Here is a 23,962-nt window from a genome sequence, read left to right as displayed (position 1 = left end):
TGTGCAGACTAACCAATCGGATCGCGGCAGTGTTAAAATACCGGTTTCAGGCTCTGATCTGCGCTCTGCAGATCACAGCCTGAAATCGGTAATGTGTCCTGAAGCCCCCGATCTGTGCCCCCTTCTTGTCCTTCTTCTTACCCTGCCCCCGATGCGGTCCGCCCCCTCCTGCCCCGATCTGTAATAAATAAAATGCTGCGCCCTGCCCCCGATGCGTCCGCCCCCTCCTGCCGCCATCTGTAATAAGTAAAATGCTGCCCCCTGCCCCCGATGCGTCCGCCCCCTCCTGCCCCGATCTGTTATAAGTAAAATGCTGCCCCCGATGCGGTCCCCCTTCTGTGAGTGATGGCGGCGTCTCCATTCCTGAGCCGCCGCCATCAGCAGCGTGTGTCAGCTCTATGCTGACACTGCTGTAACCGCATAGATGCTGCAGTAGCGGCATCCATGGGGTTAATAGAGGGAGGGGGCTCCCTCTCTCTCAACCATCAGGGCTGCTGCGATCGCAGCGCCCGATGGTTGCCATGGCAACCGGACGCTTTGCAAAGGCGTCCGGTTGCCATGGCATAGGCGTCCGGTGCTGCCACCTACAGGCATCTGATTGTATTATACTTTGCAATGCAAAAGCATTGCAAAGTATAGTACAACCATCAGCCCCACTGGATCTTCAAGATCCAAGAGGGAACTGATAAAAAAAAAATTGAAAATAATAAAAGTAAAAATAAATAAATAAAAATGTAAAAAAAAAATCCTTTTCCTAAAAAAAAAAACTAAAAAACTAACAAAAACCACACATATTAGGTGTCACCGCGTCCGTAGCGACCATCTCTATAAATATATCACATCATCAACCCCGTCCAATAAACACCATAAAAAATAAAAACGGTGTAAAAAAATAAGCCATTTTTGTCACCTTACATCACAAAAAGTGCAACAGCAAGCGATCAAAAAAGGCGTATATACCCCAAAATAGTACCAATCAAACCGTTACCTCATCCCGCAAAAAAAGCCCATATTTAAGACAATCGCCCAAAAAATAAAAAAGCTATGGCTCTCAGACTATAGAGACACTAAAACATCATTTTTTTGGTTTCAGAAATGCTATTATTGTGTAAAACTTAAATAAATAAGAAAAAGTATACATATTAGGTATTGCCACGTCCGTAACGATCTGCTCTATAAAACTGTCACATGACCTAACCCCTCAGATGAACGCTGTAAAAAAAAAAAAAAAAAAAGTTCCAAAACAGCCAATTTTTTGGCCACCTTGTCCCATAAAGTGTAATAATGAATGATCAAAAAATCCTATGTACCCAAAAATGGTACCAATAAAAACCTCAACTCTTTCTTCAAAAAATGAGCCCCTGCACAAGACGATCGGTAGAAAAATAAAAAACATATGGCGTTCAGAAAACCAATCCAGCAAAATCTGCCTTCCAAAAACCATACGGTGTTCCTTTCCTTCTGCGCCCTGCCGTGCGCCCTTACATCAGTTTACGACCACATGTTGGGTGTTTCTGTAAACCGCAGAATCAGAGTAATAAATATTGAGTTTTGTTTGGCTGTTAATTCTTAATGTGTTAAAGAAAAAAATGTAATAAAATAGAAAATCTGCTAAAAAAGTGAAATTTAGAAATTTCCTCTCCATTTTCCTTTAATTCTTGTGGAACACCTAAAGGGTTAATAACGTTTGTAAAATTGGTTTTAAGTAACTTGAGGGGTCTAGTTTCTACAATGGGGTCATTTATGGGGGTATCTACTATATAGGCCTCACAAAGTGACTTCAGACCTGAACTAGTCGTTAAAAAGTGGGTTTTGGAAATTTTCTTAAAAATTTTAAGAATTGCTTCTAAACTTCTAAGCCTTGTAACGTCCTAAAAAAATAAAATAACATTTCCAAAATGATGCCAACATAAAGTAGACATATGGGGAATGTTATGTAATAAATATTTTATGAGGTATCACTTTCTGTTTTAGAAGCAGAGAAATTGAAATTTAGAAAATTGCTAATTTTTATTTATTTTTGGTAAATTTGGGATTTTTTCATAAATAAAGGTGATATATATTGACTCAAATTTATGACTGTCATGAAGTACAATGTGTCACGAGAAAACAATCTCAGAATGGCGTGGATAAGTAAAAGTGTTCCAAAGCTATTACCACTTAAAGTGACGCATGTCAGATTTGTAAATTTTGACCTGGACACTGGGGCATCAATGACCTTTGGTCATGAAAGGGTTAAGGACCCAGGGCGTACCGGTACGTCCTGTGTAGTTTTGATCACTGTCGCACAGCCGGCAGTGATCGGAACAGGGTGCCTGTTGAAATCATTCAGCAGGCACCCCGTGACAATGCCTAGGGGAATCCTGTGACCCCTCCCCCCCGCATTGCCGATCGCTACAAACCGCAGGTCAATTCAGACCTGCGGTTTTTAGCGCTTATGCAAGTTTCTGATCCCTGCGGTCCGTGACAGCAGGGATCAGAAACCTCAAAGTGCCCATATTTTTGAAAGTAAACCCCCCCTGCAGCCCTCTGTGTTTTTGTGCCTGCGGGCGCAGCGGGGGGAGGATTGCGGGCGGTGCGGGAGGCGTGCGGCAGTGTGGGGGGCGGGTGCTCGATCTTCCGCCCGCCCCCCGTTTATTTTCAGGATGGCCGAGCGGTTGATTCAGAGTGTCATCTCATTGCTGACACTCCGATTCAAACGGCAGACATCTGTGCAGATGTCCGCCATTTTAACCCCTTCCATGCAGCGGTCCGTAGGGACCGCTGTATGGAAGAGGTGAAGAGGGAGGGAGCTCCCTCCCTCTCCCATCGGGGGGGTTGCTGTGCCTTTGCAGCCCCCGGACAGGATGTGGTGACAGAGGGAGGGAGCCCTCCTCCCTCCCCTTCCCCGTCTGCTCAGTTGTGGCAGACGGGGAAGGTTCCCATGGCAACAGGACGCCTTCTCAGGCATCCTGCTGTCCATGGTGCTGAACAGATTTGTGCTAAAGGCAGAGATCTGTTCAGACAAAGTGTGAGTGAAATACAGTGCAGTACACTATATAGTGTACTGTACTGTATTATACAGACATCAGACCCACTGGATCTCCAAGAACCAAGTGGGTCTGGGTAAAAAAAAAAAAGTGAAAAAAGTAAAAATTAAATAAAAACACATTTATCCCTGATTAAAAATAAAAAAATAAAATTCCCTACACAGGTTATATATCACCGCGTCCGTAACGACCCGATCTATAAAACGGTCATGTTAAATTTCCCGCACGGTGAACGCCATAAAAAATAAAAACTATGATGAAATTGAAATTTTGCTCACCTTACTTCCAAAAAAAGGTAATAAAAGTGATCAAAAAAGTCGTATGTACACCAAAATAGTACCATTCAAACAGTCGTCTCATCCCGCAAAAAATGAGACCCTACCTAAGATGATTGCCCAAAAACTGAAAAAACTATGTCTCTCAGAATATGGAGACACTAAAACATGATATTTTTTTGTTTCAAAAATGATATTATTGTGTAAAACTTACATAAAAAAAAAAGTATACATATTAGGTATCACCGCGTCCGTATCGACCGGCTCTATAAAAATATCACATGACCTAACCCCTCAGATGAACACCGTAAAAAATAAAAACTGTGCTGTGCTAAATATAATTTTAAATATAATTTTTTGTCACCTTACATCACAAAAAGTGTAATAGCAAGCGATCAAAAAGTCACACGCACCCCAAAATAGTGCCAATAAAACAGTCATCTCATCCCGCAAAAATAATACCCTACCGAAGGTAATTGCCCAAAAACTGACAAAATTATGGCTCTCTATGGAAACACTATTTTTTGCTTCAAATCATTGTGTAAAACTTACATAAATAAAAAAAAGTATACATATTAGGTATCGCCGCATCCGTGACAACCTGGTCTATAAAAATATTACATGATCTAACCTGTCAGATGAATGTTGTAAATAACAAAAAATAAAAACGGTGCCAAAACAGCTATTTCTTGTTATCTTGCCTCACAAAAAGTGTAATATAGAGCAACCAAAAATCATATGTACCCTAAACTAGTACCAACAAATACTCTGATGTGATCAATCTGGATAGACCCTGGATCTGGCATTTTTTTTTTTTAGCATTTTTTGCTGTCTGAGCATGCGCAGACCGCAATGCCGGATCCGTTTTGCTGGAACACTCGGGGCCGGATCCAGCATTAATGCATGTCAATGGAAAAAAATGCCGAATCCGCATTCCGGCAAGTGTTCAAGAATTTTGGACGGAGAATAACGCTAGTGTGAAAGTACCCTTACTACTAAATAATAAATACTCTGACACAGACAAAAACAAAAAAACATAATAAAAAAGCCAAGTTACACATTTACCTTATCTGTGCCATCCAGCTCCTCTTGTCCCATTAATAAAGGTAAAACGTCAGAGATGTAAATCTCCCACCAGAGGATGAGGAATGAAAGGTGCTGCTGCCCGTTCAGTGATTCCTCCTCTACAATGCATTTGGTTTGTGGGTTATATTTACAATTCCAGGGCTTTGGCGTACCTATAAAATGAACAACCTTTGCCTCTGACCCAAACCTGTAATGAAGAAATTTGCAGCATTTGTGGTCAATCCTATAGTTTATTACATTATTACTATATGAACATTACATACCATTATACGGATTATAAACAGTAATATTTTTCATATTTAACGTTGGCCATAGATGCAGATTCTCATTTACAGCCATTTGTGTCCTAATCTGGAAGACCAATATAATCAGCTCATGTCGGCCTCAAAATCCTGATTTGATTAGGAATTGTTAATAAAATCTTAAAGATTTAAAACTTGACGTACATTCAGGGTCTATTCACGTGGTGTGGAAAACTTGCAGTTTACTGCCGCAATCCCTGTTAAATCATGGTAAAATAAAGTGGTTTTGTGGCAACAAACTGTGATTTGACTGCACCATGTGAATAAGCCCTTATTAAAATAGTTGCAGCCAATATTAGCAAGCAGTTCACCTCCTTTCCCCAGTGCCAGGGATGAAACTACACCCGTTATGGCACAAGGATCGGGGATTAGATTTTGGACATACGAACACTCATCCTAATAAGGCCTCATGCAAACGACTATGTATTTTGCGGTCCGCAAAAAATACGGATGACGTCCGTGTGCATTCCGTATTTTGCGGAAAAGAACAGCTGGCCCCTGATAAAACAGTACTATCCTTGTCCGTAATGCAGACAATAATAGGACATGTTCTATTTTTTTGCGGAAAGGAAATACGAACATACAGGAAACAGAATGCACACGGAGTAACTTGAAATGAACGGTTCCGCAAAGAAAAACGTAAAGGACAAGGAAAGAAAATACGTTCATGTACATGAGGCCTAACTGTCCTGTGTAAATGTGTCAACTCAATGAATGAGCAAATACTTGTTCATTGGGTGTTGCATCTTTGAGGTGGCACAATCATTGCTTGGCGTTAGCAAATCGCTCGGTGTAAACAGCGGTGTACTGCTGGCAAATAATGAATCTGCATGGGGATGACAGGCAGTAGTAGTGATCGCTTGTGCCCATGTCGTGGAGATACAGGTAAATGCAGCACTTCCCTCAGCTTAACGATCAGGCAATTATCAGGAACGCTCAATTCACTCCTGATAATTGCCTGGGCATCAGCTTTGAATGGACAGGATCCAAGTGAGGTCTTGTTCACATTTCCGTGAACAGTCACGTCCGTGAAAAAAGAGTACGTGTTTAATCCGTGAAGCTGTCTGTGAAGGATCCGTGGTTGGTCCGTGTGTCCGTTTTTACCATCCGTGTGTCATTTTTAATTCACCGACGTTGCTCAGCTGAAAATTAATTTCCAAAGAATCTCCTATCAGTCTTCAGTGAAAAACGGACGCAACATGAATGTGTGTCAGTGATTTTCACGGACCCATAGACTTCTATGGGCGTGCTTGGTCCACATCAAGTAGTGCATGTCCCAGTGATACCGGAAAGTGAACAGACAGATGTAAATCAATGGGTCAGAAAATGCGCACATCAGTGAAAAACGGAAATGTGAACAAGGCCTGAAGCTGTGGACCTCGCCCTTGGAACAGAAAGCTGGTCTCCAATGCAATGAACCTCGGCTCTCTATTTGCATTTAGGATTGGGTGCCAGATCTCAGGAATGGGGGAAGGTAGAAGAATAAAAACCCGCTGTGATCAAGGAAGCGGAAGAAATAATGGCAGGTAAGAAATAATTTACATTTCCAAACGCCATGACTGGTCCTCTTTAAGGACTATTAGGGTGAATAGGACTTCACACTCACCCTGCTGCCCTGTACACACACAGCAGCAGGGAGATTATCATGGCAGCCAGGGCTTCAGTAGCTGCCAAGATAACTGATCGGAGCCCCAGGATTACACTGCTGGGGCTTCGATCACAACTGCCACTGCACCACCAATGAGTGAAGAGGAGGGAAGGGGACCCTGTGGCCACTGCCACCAATGATTATAATACTGGGGGGGCGCACTGCGCCACCAATGTTTTTAGTACTGGGGGAAGGGAGGGGGGCGCACTGCACCATCAATGAAGTTAAGTAACTTTTTAATACATTTACGGAGGCGGGTGCTAGCGGCAGAATCACATAGTCGGCACCCGACCCCTATGAAGGGGCGCCGCGAATCGCAGCGCACTGTCATAGAGGTCGGGTGCCGCCGGCTATGTGATTCTGACGCCGGCACCCGCCGCCTATATTTGGATTAATGGGTGAGTTATCATCATTGGTGGCACAGTGGCCACAGCCCCTCCCCTCCTCTGCCCCTCTCTCTTCTTATTGTCAGCAGCGACACAGGGGGGAGGGAGAGACTCCTTCTCCCCTGTGCTGCTAAGGAGAACATGGCCCGCGCTGAGAGCAGCGCGCGCCATGTTCTATGATACTAGGCTGTGCAGTAGCGCAGCCTAGTATAGGTAAATGTCAAATCCCAGTATCGAATCGATACCGGTACAAAAGTATTGATTGGGCATCGATAATTCGCTACCCGCTACAACCCTAGCTCACACTAGCGTATTGAAATCTGTCCGTATTCCAGCTCCAGAATGATTCCGGATGATCTACCATCCATATTGTCATCAGTATTGTGTCAGTAATTTATCTGGATTTACATGTGTATTCCTTCCTTCCTGTAATTTTTATGCACTCAAAATCAACAGGCTTGAGTTATGACCCCATATACATTCAGAACCTGATAGACAAACATTTGCCATCTTTATATGGAGTGCATGATTAATCATAGGAGTAAGGTAAGGGGCATAAGGTAGTGTTCCTCAACCTATGGCCTGCAGGCATGCTGGTAGTTGTAGTTTTGCAACAGCTAGAGAGCCACGGGACAGGGGACACTGCTCTCGGGAAAACAAAAAATATTACAAAAAGGGCTGTTTCACACGAGCGGATGCTGTGCTTGTCATCCGCAGCGTGAAAGACAGCAAAGCCCCGCACTGGACAGCAGAAACACGGAGCATTAACATGATTGATAATGCTCCATGCCTCTCTGTGATCTTTTTAACACAAAATCACAAATTTACCTCACTGTGATTTTATAGTAAAAAGGTCACAGAGAGGCACAGAGCATTATCAATCATGTTAATGCTCCGTGTCTCTGGCTGCTTGGCTGTCATTCCTGCAGCGGATGAGACGCACGGCATCCGCTTGTCTGAAACAGCCCTTGGGCTTGCACCGGATATCAAAGTATTGATATCCAGTCGATACTTTTGTACCCGGATCGATTTGATACCGGGATTTGCAATTTTCCGATATTAGGCTGCGCTACTGCACAGCCTAATATCAGTTAGGCACGCGCCACTCTCAGTGCACCATGTTCTCCTCAGCAGCACAGTAGAGAAGAAGCCAGTCTCTCCCTCCCTCCCCACTGTGCCGCGGCTGCTGCCGCCACCAGTGACAAAAGCAGTGAGGAGGAGGGGAGGGACTGTGGCCACTGCGCCACCAATGAATGTAATTAAACCATTAATGCAAATGTAAGCAGCGGATGCTGGCTGTATCACATACCCGGTCTCAATGAAAGGGCATGCGATCCTGCAAACCGCGGCAATTAACCCTTCAGGTGCCGCACCTTAGGGGTTAATTGACGGGAATCGCAGAGTACATTTGCATTAATGGTTTAATTATATTCATTGGTGGCAAATTGCTCCCCCCCAACCCCAGTATAAATTTTTTTGGTGGTGCAGTGTGCCCCCCCCAACATTATAATCATTGGTGGCGCACCCCCCCCCCCCCCATTGGTAGCAGTGGCAGCTTCCGATCGGGGCCCCAGCAGTGTAATCGCAGGGCTCCGATCAATTACCATGGCAGCCAGGATGCTACTGAAGCCCTGACTGCCATGGTAAGATCCCTGCTGCCGTGTGTACAAAGCACAGTGCAGCAGGGACAGTGTGAGGTCCTATTCACCCTAATAAAGCTCTATTAGGGTGAATAGGACAAGGGTTCTATCCCCTAATAGTTATTAAATAAAAAGTAAAAAAAAAAACACCAAAATACAAAAAGTTTAAATCAATAAAATAAAATAAACATTAGGTATTGCGATTAGGGATCGACCGATATAAATTTTTATAGGGCCGATACCGATAATTTGTGAACTTTCAGGCCGATAGCCGATAATTTATACCGATATTCTGGGTATTTTTATTTTTGAGAAAAAAAAAAATTCCTTCACAAATCTGCTGAAAATTAATATGTTTATTGTTAGCGTGTATTTTTTTTTTTTGTAAATCTTTTTCATTTATACTTAATATTTTTGTGGGTTTTTTGGTTGTTGTTTTTTTACTAACTTTTAGCCCCCTTAGGGACTAGAACCCTTGTCCTAGTCACCCTGATAGATCTCTATCGGGGTGAATAGGACCTCACACTGTCCCTGCTGCTCTGTGCTTTGTGCACACAGCAGCATGGAGCTGAACATGGCAGCCAGGGCTTCAATAGCGTCCTGGCTACCATGGTAACCGATCGGAGCCCCAGGATTACACAGCTGGGGCTCCGATCGGAGGAGCAGGGGAGAGGGGATCCTGTGGCCACTGCCACCAATGATTAATACTGAGTGGGGGGGGAAGGGGGGCGCACTGCGCCACCAATGTTTTTACTAGTGGGATTGGGATGGGGGTGGGGGGCGCACTGCGCCACCAATGATTAATACTGGGGGGCTTGGGGGGGGCGCACTGCGCCACCAATGTTTTTACTATTGGGATGGGGGTGGGGGGCACACTGCGCCACCAATGATTAATACTGGGGGGCGCACTGCGCCACGAATGAAGATAAGTCTCTCAATCATTCATATACAGGAGGCGGGAGCTGGCTGCAGAATCACATAGCCGGCTCCCGACCTCTATGAGCGGTAGCTGTGATCCGCGGCACCTAAGGGGTTAACTACCGCAGATCACAGCTACCGCTCATAGAGGTCGGGAGCCGGCTATGTGATTCTGCAGCCAGCTCCCGCCTCCTGTATATGAATGAGAGACTTATCTTCATTGGTGGAGCGATGGCCACAGCCCCTCCCCTCCTCTTATCTTCTCTCCTCTCATTGGCGGCAGCAGCAGCACAGGTGGAGGAGACACTGCTTCTTTCTCCCCTGTGCTGCGGAGGGAACATGGAGAGCGCTGAGAGCAGCGCGTTCTGTGTTCCCAATACGTTATCGGAATATCGTCAAAATAGATGCCGATACCGATAACGGTCAAAATCCTCAATATCGGCCGATAATATTGGTAAAACCGATAATCGGTCGATCCCTAATTGCCATGTCCGAAAAAGTCCAAACTATTACAATATTAAAAAATATCTCCTATGCTGTGAACGCTGTAATAGAAAAAATAAATTAAAAAAACTGTGATTTGCCATTTTTTTGTCACCTTGTCCCCCCAAAACATAGGATAGGACTGTTCTATTATGGGCCGGACGTTCCATAAAATGCGGAATGCACGCGGGTTTTTTGGTGTTTTAATTACAATGAGATATCATTGTGAGTTGTGCTACATGACACACTTGGCTCTGCTACACCTGATAAACTGAGCTCAATTACATTCAGTTGGATCAGCGGTACTTACTGTTTGAATGCAGGTATGTAGGTGTAAACAGAACTGATGCTCAAGTTATAAATGAAAGGCAAATGTTTGCTGATGTCTGATGTCGCCCAGTTACCAAAGAAACTGTTGAGCAGTCCCTGGTCACCCCCTGCAAGAAATGATTAAGAAACATAAAAAGCTTGGCAGTATAATGTACGGGTAGACCGAGCACCATCTTTCTGTGTAGAAAGAAATGTGTGATGTGGCCGCCATATTGGTCATCATCCAGTTTTCTTTACAACATGGAGTAGGTCTATATATCTGGAATTTCTCAGCTAGATCTGGAAATGTTAGTAGGTAGCATTACATTGGATACAGCCTTACCATCAAAGCTGCCATGGTTTTCTGCATACTGTAGAAGGCATCTAAAAGTGTCAAGAGACGGTCTAAAGACAAACACTCCACTATTAAAACAGTCAGGCCAACCGGAATCCGGGGAGGCTGAAAATTCTTCCCGATCGAATAATTCATCAATGTTACGAAGAGCCTGTTAAATAAAATACACTGCAATGGTCTAATAGCTTTTCTCATACTCAGCAACAAGATTTTTTCCTAATGCCAAAAGCAAAAAAAACATGGTAAGAAATCTGGTGACAGCAAGCTAAAAACTGCAAACCGATAATCACCTCACTGACACTGCCCTGGTACCCGCTGTCCTCTGCTTTCCGCTCGACGCTCAGGAAATGCCCACTTAGCCAATCATTGTCTGAGGTGGTCACCACCACGGCCAGTGATTGGCTGAGAGGGTATTTCCAGACAAGAGCAGGAAGTAGACAGAGGTGTAGGCCTGGACAGCTATGTTTTACAGCCATTCTGAGTCTGCTGCTGCTATTTTTTTCGAGCTGGAAAACCCATTTAAAGGGCATCTGTCAGCAGATTTGTACCTATGACACTGGCTGACCGGTTACATGTGCGCTTGGCAGCTGAAGGCATCTGTGTTGGTCCCATGTTCATATGTGACCAAATTGCTGAGAAAAAATTATGGTTTAATACATGCAAATGAGCCTCTAGGAGTAACGGGTGTGTTACCGTTACACCTAGAGGCTCTGCTCTCTCTGCAACTGCTGCACCCTCTCTACTTTGATTGATAGGGCTAGGCAGTGACAATATCATCATACCTGGTCCTGTCAATCAAATTAGAGAGGGCGTGGCAGTTGCAGAGAGAGCAGAGCCTGTAGGTGTAATGGAACGCCCCCATTGCTCCTAGAGGCTCATTTGCATATATTAAAACTTCATTTTTCTCTGCAATGCGGGCACATATGAACATGTAACAGGTCAGCCAGTTTTATAGGTACAAATCTGCTGACAGATGCCTTTTAGGCCTCTTGCCCACGAACGTGAGGGCTCCGTGCCCGTGCTGTGGACCTCATACAGCGGTTACGCAATACACGGGTCACCAGCTGTGTGCAGTCCGCAAATCCAGAGATGCGGTGCAGAACGGAACGGAACCCTACAGAAGCACCGGGCTTCCATTGCGCAATAAGATAGAACTTGTTCTATCTTTTTGTGTAACGGACGAATCGCGGACCTCATTCAAGTGAATGGGGTCGCGATCCACATGCGGCAGCCCCATGGTCGGTGCCCGTGCAAAGCGGACCGCAGCACGGATATGGAGCCCTTACTTTGTGGGCAAGAGGCCTTAAAATGGAAGTACTTAGGCTACTTTCACACTACCGTTCAGAGCGGGTCCGTCTGATGTCTGCTCAGACGGATCCGCTCCTATAATGCAGACGTTTGTATCCGTTCAGAACGGATCTGTCTGCATTATAGTTTGAAAAAAATTCTAAGTGTGAAAGTAGCCTGAACGGATCCGTCCAGACTTTACATTGAAAGTCAATGGGGGACGGATCCGTTTGAAGATTGAGCCATATTGTGTCATCTTCAAACGGATCCGTCCCCATTGACTTACATTGTAAGTCTGGACGGATCCGCTTGCCTCCGCACGGCCAGGCGGACACCCGAACACTGCAAGCAGCGTTCAGGTGTCCGCTCGCTGAGCGGAGCGGAGGCTGAACGCTGCCAGACTGATGCATTCTGAGCGGATCCGCGTCCACTCAGAATGCATTAGGGCTGGACGGATGCGTTCGGGGTCGCTTGTGAGCCCCTTCAAACGGAGCTCACGAGCGGACACCAGAACGCTAGTGTGAAAGTAGTCTTAACAGTACATGTTGAGTTATCTATGGTTGGTCACACACTTTCGATAGTGGCCAGCCAGGTGCTTGTCCGGACGACAGTTATCTCTCCTGCTCCCCTATACACATGCATGCTCGGTTCTGGTATTAGCTTATCTCCCTTGAGAACAAAAGGATTGAGCAAGTTGAAATTAGCCACTCCAAATCTTTCTTTCCCCTGACATCTTCTGTTAATGGGAGAGCTGGGACACCCAACATACACATTAGATGGTCAGCCGGTCCTGCCAAACATGGCGTATTCAGCAGACATTCCTCTGAAGTGTATGGCCAGCCTTAGTGAACATACCAAGATAGAATTACAGGTAATAAAAGTGCACTTACAATTGTGTCAGCATCCATGTACACACACTTAGTATATTGTGTGAGGGTCCAGCACTGAATTTTGGTGAAGGTCACTCCAAGCTCTGGACGCTTAAGTAAGGACAACCGCACCAAATCTGCACTGTCTAGAATGTCCACCTCCAAAACTTCATCAAAAACTTTACCAAGAATTGCCCTTGAAACAGAAGAAATATATGGAAACTGAGCAATGTTGTTTAGCATTAAAGTATGCTGAAGGAAGACTCCAGCAGAACTGATCTACTGTGTTATGCCTAGTGTAGGCCCTGAGAGGTCACAATGATTCCCTCTTTTGTGTTTTGAACCCATGTGCCATGCTCCATCCTCTCAGGTCCTACAGAGTGCATATAGTGGTGCGTGAAATTTTGTCAGCCCATTATAATTTTCTATATTTTTCCATACATTTGACCTAAAACTACATCTGATTTTCACACAAGTCCTAAAAGAAGATAAAGATAACCAAATCAAACAAATGAGTAAAAAAATCAGAAATTTTTGTCGAGGAAAATGATCCAATATCAAATATCTGTGCGTGACAAGAGTATGTGAACTTTTAGGATTAGCAGATAATTTGAAGGTGTCTTCAATCAAAAAAGATGACAATCAGGTGTGAGTGGGAAACCTTTTTTATTTAAAGAACAGGGATCTATCAAAGTCTTATCTTCACAAGGGTGGAAGGGTATCATGGCACGAACAAAGGAAATTTCTGAGGACCTCATAAGAAGAGCTGTTGATGCTCATCAAGGTGGAAAAGGTTACAAAACTATCTCTAAAGGGTTTGGACTGTACCAGTTAACGAGACAGATTAGGTACAAATGGAGGAAATTCAAGACTATTATTAACATCCACATGAGTGGTCGACCAACAAAGATAATTCCAAAAGTAAGGCGTGTAATAGTCTATGAGGTTTCAAAGGAACCCAAGGTAACCTCTAAGTAACTAAAGGCCTTTCTCACATTAGCAATGTTAAAGTGCATGAGTTCACCATCAGGAGATCACTGACCAGCAAAGGTGTGCATGCAAGGAGAAAGCCACTGCTCTCCAAAAAGAACATTGCTGCCCGTCTGCAGTTTGATAAAGATCACCTGGACAAGCCAGGCGGCTACTGGAACAATGTTTTGCGGATGGATGAGAATTTTTTGGGTTTAAATGAGAAGCGTTACCGAATTATACCAGCAAATTCTAAAGGAAAATGTCAGGACATGTCTGTGAGCTGAATCTCAAGAATACGGGGATCATGCAGCAAGACAACGACCCTAAGCACACAAGTTGTTCTACTGAAGATTGGTTAAAGAAGAATGAAGTTAAAGTTTTGGAATAGCCAAGCCAAAGTCCTGATCTTAATCCAGTAGGAATGTTGTGGAAGGACCTGAAGCGAGCAGTTCATGGGTGGAAACCCACCAACATAATAGAGTTGAACCTTTTTTGTGAGAAATGGGCTAGAATCCCTCCAAGCCGATGTGCAGGACTAATCAACAATTACCAGAAACATTTATTTGCAGTAATTGCTGCACAAAAGGGTCACAGCAGATACAGACAGAAAAAGGTTCACATACTTTTACCACTCACAGACATGTGATATTGGATCATTTTCCTTAATAAGTAAATGACCAAGTGTAATATTTTTGACTCATTTGTTTGATTTGGAGTTCTGTGGAAATCTGATGTAGTTTTAGCTTAGGTAAGCTAATTTATGGAGAAATATAGAAAATTTGCAAAGGGTTCACAAACTTTCAAGCCCCACTGTACATTCTTCCCAGAGTACTCCAAAACAAGACTGTCTAATCAGGGCAAGGGTGAATTCACACAGAGCAAATTTGTTGCAAAGAGTTCTGCAATGGTCCCATTCATTTGAAAGGGGTTTGTAGAGATCCATGTTTGCCACCAAAACAACCCCATTCAGATGAATGGAACTGATTGTAAATTGCAGAAATTTCTGTAACACACGCTATATGTGAATACACCCTAAGGGCTCATACAAACGGCCGTAGCCATTTTGGCGGTCCGCAAATTCCAGATCCACAAAACAGGGATACTGGCTGTGTGCGTTCTTCATTTTGCAGAATGGAACGTCCTCCTCTCTATAGAACTGTCCCATCCTTGTCCGTAAGGGTGAGTAAAAACATTCGTAAGGGGTCATGCAGACGAATATAAAGGCTCCGTGCCCGTGCTGTTGACCGCAAATTGCGGTCCACAATGCACGGGCACTGGCCATGTGCACTCCTGGTGTTGACCCATTGACCTCAAAAGGTGTGTTATCCGCAAAATACGGCAAAAGAGACAAAATATAGGACATTTCTTTTGCAGTGTGAAGGCACGGACCCCAAATCCGCAAAAGACAGAAGATTACCAATCTTTGGTTGTATCTGGCAGATCATGGACTCGGTCAAGCATCCGCACCATGGAGTACACACGGACAGTGCCCGTATATTGAGGCCCGACCGTTTACGGTCTGCAGCACGGCAAGGAACCCTTACATTCATCTGCATGTGCCCTAAGGGTCCATTCACACGTCCGCAAAATGGGTCCGCATCCGTTCCACAATTTTGCGGAACAGGTGCGGACCCATTCATTTTCAATGGGGCCGGAATGTGCTGTCCGCATCCACATTTGCGGATCCGTACTTCCGTTCTGCAAAAAATAGAACATGTCCTATTCTTGCCCACAAAAAAAGGCATTTTCTATGAGAGTGCCGGCGATGTGCAGTCCGCAAAATGCAGAACGCACATTGCCGGGACGTGTGAATGGACCCTAAGACTAAGGTTACACCTAGACTTTTTGTACTAATACCTTTCTGTCAGGTAATCAAACCTTACAGGTACTGTCCAGCTTTTGAACAAGTTGTTGGTCATACATCCTGCCTGCTGGATCAGTGGAACGAAGGACACTTACCTGCACCTGCCAGTCCATTCCAGCTCTTTCAGTCCACTGCTGCATTCCAGTCCCTGCTTGTCAACTTCTGGAATGGACAGGGGTTAATGTTATGTGTGCCACTGCAACCAATGACTGGCCGCAGCAGTGAAATGTCACTGGCAGCGGCACATGTGACCACTATCCATTCCAGAAGTCGACAAGACAGAACCGGTGTGCAGCGAATGTAGTGGTGGACCGGAGTCGTCGTAACCGAGCGCCAGGGAGCAGGTAACTATTCTACCATCCCCAAGTACAGCCAAAAAACTGTTAGAAAGCTGGAAAACACCTTTAACCATGGAATTTCATTGTAAGAAAGGTAGCTACTTTGTAAAATAACTCAGAAATCCCTGCATATAGTGGCGCACTTGAGTGGAGCAATTTTCAAGTAAGGCCTCATGCACACGACCGTATGTGTGGTAAGGTGCACAAACCGTGGAACCACAAAACACATATACCGCCTGTGTGCACGCCGCCATTTTCTTTCTCCCTTCTGTAGAAATGGAGAAACGGATAGGACAAGTATAGGACATGTTCTATTTATTTCTTTTTTTGCGGGACTGCGGCATCGAAATATGGATGTGGACAGTACACAGTGTGCTGATGAAAATGATGATCAGCCGGCACTCCGTAACCAATGGCGTGGTGCTCGCGTCCGAGATCACGTTCTCATAAATATAGTAAGGAAAGACCGGCACTCACTGTAGCTTGAAGAAAAGGAAATCTTTATTCAGACGTATAGGATATGGTACAAACAGAAATAAGCACACGGCATTTAAATAGCCTGCCAAGGCGGAAATGACATCACATTACCATGGTGACGATATCAACAAAACAATTAAACAATTAAGATGTAGCAGGTGAAGAAAATGAAGAAAGGATCCCAGCCGCAATCAATTGACAATTCAAATAGAAAGTATTCCATAATAGCAGTGATAGGGTTAAATGAAGTTTCAAAATAATGATGCCGCTGGGATGTCTTCAAGTTTTCTAAAAGTAAAAAGAAAACAAGTTATTTGATACATTGGTTTGCAACAATGGTACATGTTATTCTATACAAAAGGGTTATACAACAAAAAATATATATATATATCTCACGGGAACTGGAGATTCACAAAAAGCTGTGGAGGTCGTACTTGCGGTTCAAGCCCTTGGGTTCCAATGTTTGCAAAGTGTGAATCCAATAGGACTCACGCTTTTTCAACATCAAGGATCGTTTTTCCAAACATAAATCTACCATACGGAAAAAGAACCTGCTTCTACCTATACCGCACCACTTTGAACGTTGTAACCACAATATTTCGCAACTGCGGTTCCAGATAATAGAACATGTTTCACAACCCCGTAGAGGTGGTGACAGGGTTAAGATGTTGAAAAAGCGTGAGTCCTATTGGATTCACACTTTGCAAACATTGGAACCCAAGGGCTTGAACCGCGAGTACGACCTCCACAGCTTTTTGTGAATCTCCAGTTCCCGTGAGATATATATATATATTTTTTTTTTTTGTTGTATAACCCTTTTGTATAGAATAACATGTACCATTGTTGCAAACCAATGTATCAAATAACTTGTTTTCTTTTTACTTTTAGAAAACTTGAAGACATCCCAGCGGCATCATTATTTTGAAACTTCATTTAACCCTATCACTGCTATTATGGAATACTTTCTATTTGAATTGTCAATTGATTGCGGCTGGGATCCTTTCTTCATTTTCTTCACCTGCTACATCTTAATTGTTTAATTGTTTTGTTGATATCGTCACCATGGTAATGTGATGTCATTTCCGCCTTGGCAGGCTATTTAAATGCCGTGTGCTTATTTCTGTTTGTACCATATCCTATACGTCTGAATAAAGATTTCCTTTTCTTCAAGCTACAGTGAGTGCCGGTCTTTCCTTACTATACACAGTGTGCTGTCCGCATTTTTTTTGGCCCCATTTAAATGAAAAATGCGGATTGCATGCGAAACAAAAATAGGGTCGTGTGCATGAGGCCTTTGCATTCCTTCTGGACAGTGATTTAACTGTGAGATTGTGTAGAGAAGCTGTAGTCCTATGTCTAATCCTGATCTTACCTCATACGACCAGAGACTTGGGATGTGATCATCACCACCAGCTTGCGGGATGTTTCATGGTTCCTTAATGATTTCCCCAAAACTAAGGCACCTTGAGAGTATATGTCATTTGTACAAAGGGTCACAAATGCTTGGTCTGTGACTGAAAGATAAAGACATAAAATGATAATACATTCTGGGGATGACATGAACAGGTGTAAGGAGAAGAATAAGAAGTGCTTTACATGACTATGTCCTCCCCTATGCCGGGACAGGGGGTGTGACACTTCCCCCTCACATCTCTAACGGTGACATGATACCCTGTCTATACAGTGTTCTGTGAATCCCTGTGTCATGCCCCGCCCTCTCAGGCCCTGTACCAGGCATAACACAGTGGGGAGCTCTTTCAATGTGCTTACGTCAGTTTTCTGGTGTAAAAAAAAGTCGCAAGCTGCAGACTTGCGGCAGTAAGTTTCTGTGTAATGTGCACCAAATTTCAGCCACAATGATAAAGGCGGCGTAAAACCACCAATTCCGTCTAAAGTTAATGGTATTTAACACCTTAAGGACCAAGCCATTTTTAGCAAATCTGATATGTGTCACTTTATGTGGTGATAACTTTAAAATGCTTTTACTTATCCAGGCCATTCTGAGATTGTTTTCTCGTCACATATTGTACTTTATGACAGTGGTAAAACTGTGTCAAAAAATGTCATTTTTATTTATAAAAAAATACCAAATTTAGAATTTTTTTCTAAAAATTAGCCAATTTTTTCAAATTTCAATTTCTCTACTTTTATAATAGATAGTAATAACTCCAAAAATAGTTATTATTTTACATTCCCCATAGGTCTACTTCATGTTTGGATCATTTTGTAAATGTAATTTTATTTTTTGGGGACATTAGAAGTTTAGAAGCAAATCTTGAAATTTTTCAGAAAATTTCCAAAACCCACTTTTTCAGGACCAGTTCAGGTCTGAAGTCACTTTGTGAGGCTTACATAATAGAAACCACTCAAAATGACTCAGTTTTAGAAACTACACCCCTCAAGGTATTCAAAACTGATTTTACAAACTTTGTTAACCCTTTAGGTGTTCCTCAAGAATTAATGGAAAATGCAGATGAAATTTTAGAATTTCACTTTTTTGGCAGATTTTCCTTTTTAATCCATTTTTTCCACTAACAAAGCAAGGGTTAACAGCCAAGCAAAACTCAATATTTATTGCCCTGATTCTGTAGTTTACAGAAACACCCCCATATGTGGTCGTAAACTGCTGTACGGGAACACGGCAGGGCGCAGAAGGAAAGGAACGCCATATAGTTTTTGGAAGGCAGATTTAACTGGTATAATTTTAAGCTGCCATGTCATATTTGAAGCCCCCTGATGCACCCCTAGAGTAGAAATTCCCCAAAAATGACCCCATTTTGGAAATTACGGGATAAGGTGGCAGTTTTGTTTGTACATGTGATTTTTGGTTGCTCTATATTACACTTTTTATAAGGCAAGGTAACAAAAAGTAGCTGTTTTGGCACTGTTTTTATTTTTTGTTATTTGCAATGTTCATCTGACAGGTAAATCATGTGCTATTTTTATAGAGCAGGTTGTTACGGACGCGACAATACCAAATATGACTATTTTTGGTTGTTTGTTTCAGTTTTACATAATAAAGCATTTTTTTTTAAATATAATTTTTTTTGTGTCTCCATATTCTGAAAGCCATAGGTGTTTTTTTGGGGGCGACTGTCTTATGTAGGGTCTAATTTTTTTCGGTATGAGATGACTGTTTGATTGGAACAATTTATGGTGTGTATGACTTTTTGATAGCTTGTTATTACACTTTTTGTAATATAAGGTGACAAAAAATAGCTTTTTTGACACACTTTATTTTTTTTATTTTTTACGGTGTTCATCTGAGGGGTTAGGTCATGTGATATTTTTATATAGCAGGTTCTTACGAACGCGGCGATACCTAATATGTATACTTTTTTTTATTTAAGTTTACACAATAACAGCATTTTTGAATTTTAAAAAAATCATGATTTAATGTCTCCATATTCTGAGCGCCCTAGGTTTTTTATTTTTTATGCGATTGTCTTAGGCTACTTTCACACCTGCGTTCAGGTGTCCGCTCGTGCGCTCCGTTTGAAGGGGCTCACGAGCGGTCCTGAACGCAGCCACCCGGCCCTGATGCATTCTCTATGGAGGCGGATCCACTGACAATGCATCCGCCTGCCAGCGCTCAGCCTCCGCTCCGCTCAGAGAGCGGACACCTGAACGCTGCTTGCAGCGTTCGGGTGTCCGCCTGGCCGTGCGGAGGCAAGCGGATCCGTCCAGACTTACAATGTAAGTCAATGGGGACGGATCCGCTTGAAGATGACACCATATAGCTCAATCTTCAAGCGGATCCGTTCCCCATTGACTTACAATGTAAAGTCTGAACGGATCCGCTCAGGCTACTTTCTAAATTTTCTAAGTTTTAATGCAGACGGATCCGTTCTGAACGGATGCGAACGTCTGCATTTTAGGAGCGGATCCGTCTGATGAAACATCAGACGGATCCGCTCCTAACGCTAGTGTGAAAGTAGCCTTAGGTAGAGTCTTATTTTTTTAGGGATGAGATGACGGTTTGATTGGTACTATTTTGGGGTGCGTTTGACTTTTTGATCGCTTGGTATTACACTTTTTGTGATGTAAAGTGATAAAAAAATTGCTTTTTTTACACTTTTTTTTTTACGGTGTTCATCTGAGGGGTTAGGTAATGTGATATTTTTATAGAGCAGGTTGTTAAGGACGTGGCAATACCTAATATGTATGATTTATTTTATTTATTTAAGTTTTACCTAATAATATTTTTGAAACAAAAAAAAAATCATGTTTTTGTAACGGTCACGTCCACACACACACAGGGGGAAGGGTAGTGACCACTGCGCTCCACCCTCACCCCTGGCCCTGCCTACTTGCCTCACGAGTCCTGATGACAGGGGACAACTGGACGGCAGTCCCTAACTTAGGATATGTGCAGGGAAGACAGACAAGACAAAATACGGAACATGAATGGACCGGGTCAGAACCAAGATAGCTACGCAGTACAACGGATTAAGCAAAGAATGGTCAGGAGAAGCCGGGGTCATAAATACCAGGAGAGTAGCGAAGTACAAGAGGAGTCCTAAGAGAGTAGTCAGGTGGGAGCCGAGGTCACAATACCAGGATGTATGCGCAGTACAGGAGGAGCAGGCAGAGGATCGTCAGGGAACAGGATCAGGTAAGTATTCAGTAGTCCAACAGATAGCCAGGAACCTAGAAATTAACAGGCAACCTGTGACCAGCAGGCTGCCTGTATTTATAGTGGGGAGTGAGGGTCATGTGACGTGGCCAGCGTCACATGACCGACAGACCAACCAGTAGAGCACCGAGTGATCAGCTCGGCGCTCAAGGCAGACTAGGAGCAGGGAGCCACCCAGCCAGCAAAGCCGCCCTGGGAATGAGGTCAAGCACAGATCCTCATTCCCAAAGCTAAGCAACAGGTCTGCGGGAAATGGGGGACCAAGAGCACCTTCGGAACCCCGTGACAGTACCCCCCCTTTTACGAGGGGCCACCGGACCCAAGACTTCAGGCGATGGCTTTTCAGGGCGAATGAAATTTACGAACAAGTCTAGGAGCATGAACCTCCCTAGCAGGTACCCAAGATCTCTCTTCAGGTCCATACCCCTTCCAGTGAATCGGGTACTGCAAGGCATTACGCACCTTCCTGACATCCACTATTTTAGACACCACATACTCGACAGCATCATTAACAAGAACCGGCGGAGGCGAGGCTTTTGATGGTACTACCAGTTCAAAATATTTTTTAAGCAGAGATTTATGGAACACATTATGAATGTGGAATGACTCGGGCAGCTCCAACCTAAAAGATACCGGGTTAATCACTTCCGTGATCTTATATGGTCCAATAAAACGAGGAGCAAATTTTTTAGAAGTTACCTTGAGAGATAGATTCTTGAAGGACAACCATACTTTATCCCCAACCTGAAAGTTCACCCCCCTTGAACGTCTCCTATCGGCCTTGAGTTTTTGAGAACTTTGAGCCTTTTCTAGGTTCGATTGAACCCGGGCCCAAACTGTGCACAGTTCGGAGGAGAGTTTATCCGCTTCAGGGTTAGAGGGGGAGACGGACAACCCAGAATGAAAACGGGGATGAAAACCATGGTTACAAAAGAAAGGGGAGACCCCAGCAGAAGAACTGACACGGTTATTCAGAGCAAATTCAGCCAACGGAAGGAATTTGACCCATAATTGCTGGTCATCAGCAACATACAACCTCAAGAATTGTTCCACAGACTGATTAAGGCGTTCAGTCTGCCCATTACTCTCAGGATGGTAGGCGGAAGAAAAAGACAATGAAATTTTACATCTTTGACAGAATGCCCTCCAGAATTTGGACACAAACTGCACACCCCTGTCAGAAACAATATTTTCCGGGATGCCATGTAAACGAACAATCTCTCTCACAAAAATAGACGCCAGGGTTTTAGCTTTCGGAAGTTTAGACAGGGGAATGAAATGAACCATCTTGCTAAACCTATCGACCACTACCCAAACCACAGTCTTACCCTCCGCCAGCGGTAGGTCAGTTATAAAGTCCATCGAGATATGGGACCAGGGTCTACTGGGAATGGGTAGGGGTCGTAGGTTACCAGCAGGGCGAGTCCTAGGTGTCTTAGACCTGGCACAAACCTCACAGGCTGACACGTAGGACTTGACATCCCTGGTAAGAGTGGGCCACCAATAGGACCTAGAAACCAGATCCTTAGTGCCCTCAACACCCGGATGTCCACAAAAGGCAGAATCGTGACACTCCCCCAACAGCTGGAGATGAAATTGTACGGGAACAAACAACTTACCGTATTTTTCGCTTTATAAGACGCACTTTTTTCCCCCCCAAAAGTGGGGGGAAAATGGCCGTGCGTCTTATAAAGCGAATACTTCGCTGGCCGCTATGCTGCACAGCGCGGCCAGCGAAGTATCAGTGACAGTGTGGCGGGAGGAGGCGGGGCCCGGTGCAGTGACTCTACTCTAATACACCGGGCCCCGCAACTGTTAAACATTCAATCTAATAGTATATGCTCTGTACGGGCGGCTCTTACTATAGTACCGTAAGTATTGCGCAGAGCGGCATCTCCATCGGTCATGCGCCGCTTGCCGCACCTCCTTCCTAATGCGCCCTCTGCTCCAGCTCCCTCTGTCATGCGCCGCCTGCCCCAGCTCCCTCTGTCATGCGCCGCCTGCCTGTTCATTCATAAAGTGAGATAAGCAGGCAGGCGGCGCATGAGGAGGGAGCTGGGGCAGGCGGCGCATGACAGAGGGAGCTGGAGCAGACGGCGCATGACAGAGGAAGCTGCGGCAGGTGGCGCATGACCGATGGAGATGCCGGTCTGCGCTATACTTACGGTACTACAGTAAGAGCCGCCCGTACAGAGCATATACTATCAGATTGAATGTTTAACAGTTGCGGGGCCCGGTGTATTAGAGTAGAGTCACTACACCGGGCCCCGCCTCCTCCCTCCACACTGATGCATCTGATGGGGGATCTGTAGATGACACTTATGGGGATCTGTGGATGACATAAGTGTCATCCACAGAGCCCCATAAGTGTCATGCACAGATCCCCCCTCAGTGTAATGCACAGATCCCCCCATCAGTGTCATCCACAGATCCCCCATCAGTGTCATCCACAGATCCCCCATCAGTGTCATCCACAGATCCCCCATCAGTGTCATCCACAGATCCCCCATCAGTGTCATCCACAGATCCCCCATCAGTGTCATCCACAGATCCCCCATCAGTGTCATCCACAGATCCCCCATCAGTGTCATCCACAGATCCCCCATCAGTGTCATCCACAGATCCCCCATCAGTGTCATCCACAGATCCCCATAACAGTGCGTCATCCACAGATCCCCATAACAGTGCGTCATCCACAGATCCCCATAACAGTGCGTCATCCACAGATTCCCCCATAACAGTGTCATCCACAGATTCCCCCATAACAGTGCGTCATCCACAGATTCCCCCATAACAGTGTCATCCACAGATCCCCATAACAGTGCGTCATCCACAGATCCCCCCATAACAGTGCGTCATCCACAGACCACCATTAGTTCAAAAGCTACCAAAAGCACACCTTTTGGTTCAAAATATTTTTTTCTTATTTTCCTCCTCAAAAACCTAGGTGCGTCTTATCATCAGGTGCGTCTTATAAAGCGAAAAATACGGTATCTGTTGGGGTGGATGCCGGTGCTAGATGTTGTTCAGCCTCAATGCGAGCCGAGATATCCTGGGTTAGAGCTGCTAAGAAGATGTTTGCTGGTAG

At 44.3% G+C, this 23,962-nt stretch overlaps 1 protein-coding gene across 3 annotated transcripts in view; it reads right to left on the bottom strand.

Moving 5' to 3' along the window:
- Positions 1–23,962, bottom strand: part of LOC121004716 (glycogenin-2-like) — a 41,483-nt gene that overhangs the window by 5,491 nt on the left and 12,030 nt on the right. For all 3 annotated transcript variants that reach the window (XM_040437030.1, XM_040437032.1, XM_040437031.1), the window contains exons 3-7: positions 17,611–17,752; positions 12,609–12,783; positions 10,420–10,582; positions 10,078–10,204; positions 4,370–4,577 (exon numbers count right to left, since the gene is read on the bottom strand). In XM_040437030.1, the coding sequence (XP_040292964.1) occupies positions 4,370–4,577; positions 10,078–10,204; positions 10,420–10,582; positions 12,609–12,783; positions 17,611–17,752 (815 nt within the window). The remainder of the gene's footprint in view (positions 1–4,369; positions 4,578–10,077; positions 10,205–10,419; positions 10,583–12,608; positions 12,784–17,610; positions 17,753–23,962) is intronic.

This window comes from Bufo bufo, chromosome 6, assembly GCF_905171765.1.
Source record: "Bufo bufo chromosome 6, aBufBuf1.1, whole genome shotgun sequence".
In the NCBI taxonomy this organism is placed as follows: Eukaryota; Metazoa; Chordata; class Amphibia; order Anura; family Bufonidae; genus Bufo; species Bufo bufo.
Note: the sequence above shows the minus strand (reverse complement) of the source record. Positions and strands in the feature narration are given on the sequence as shown.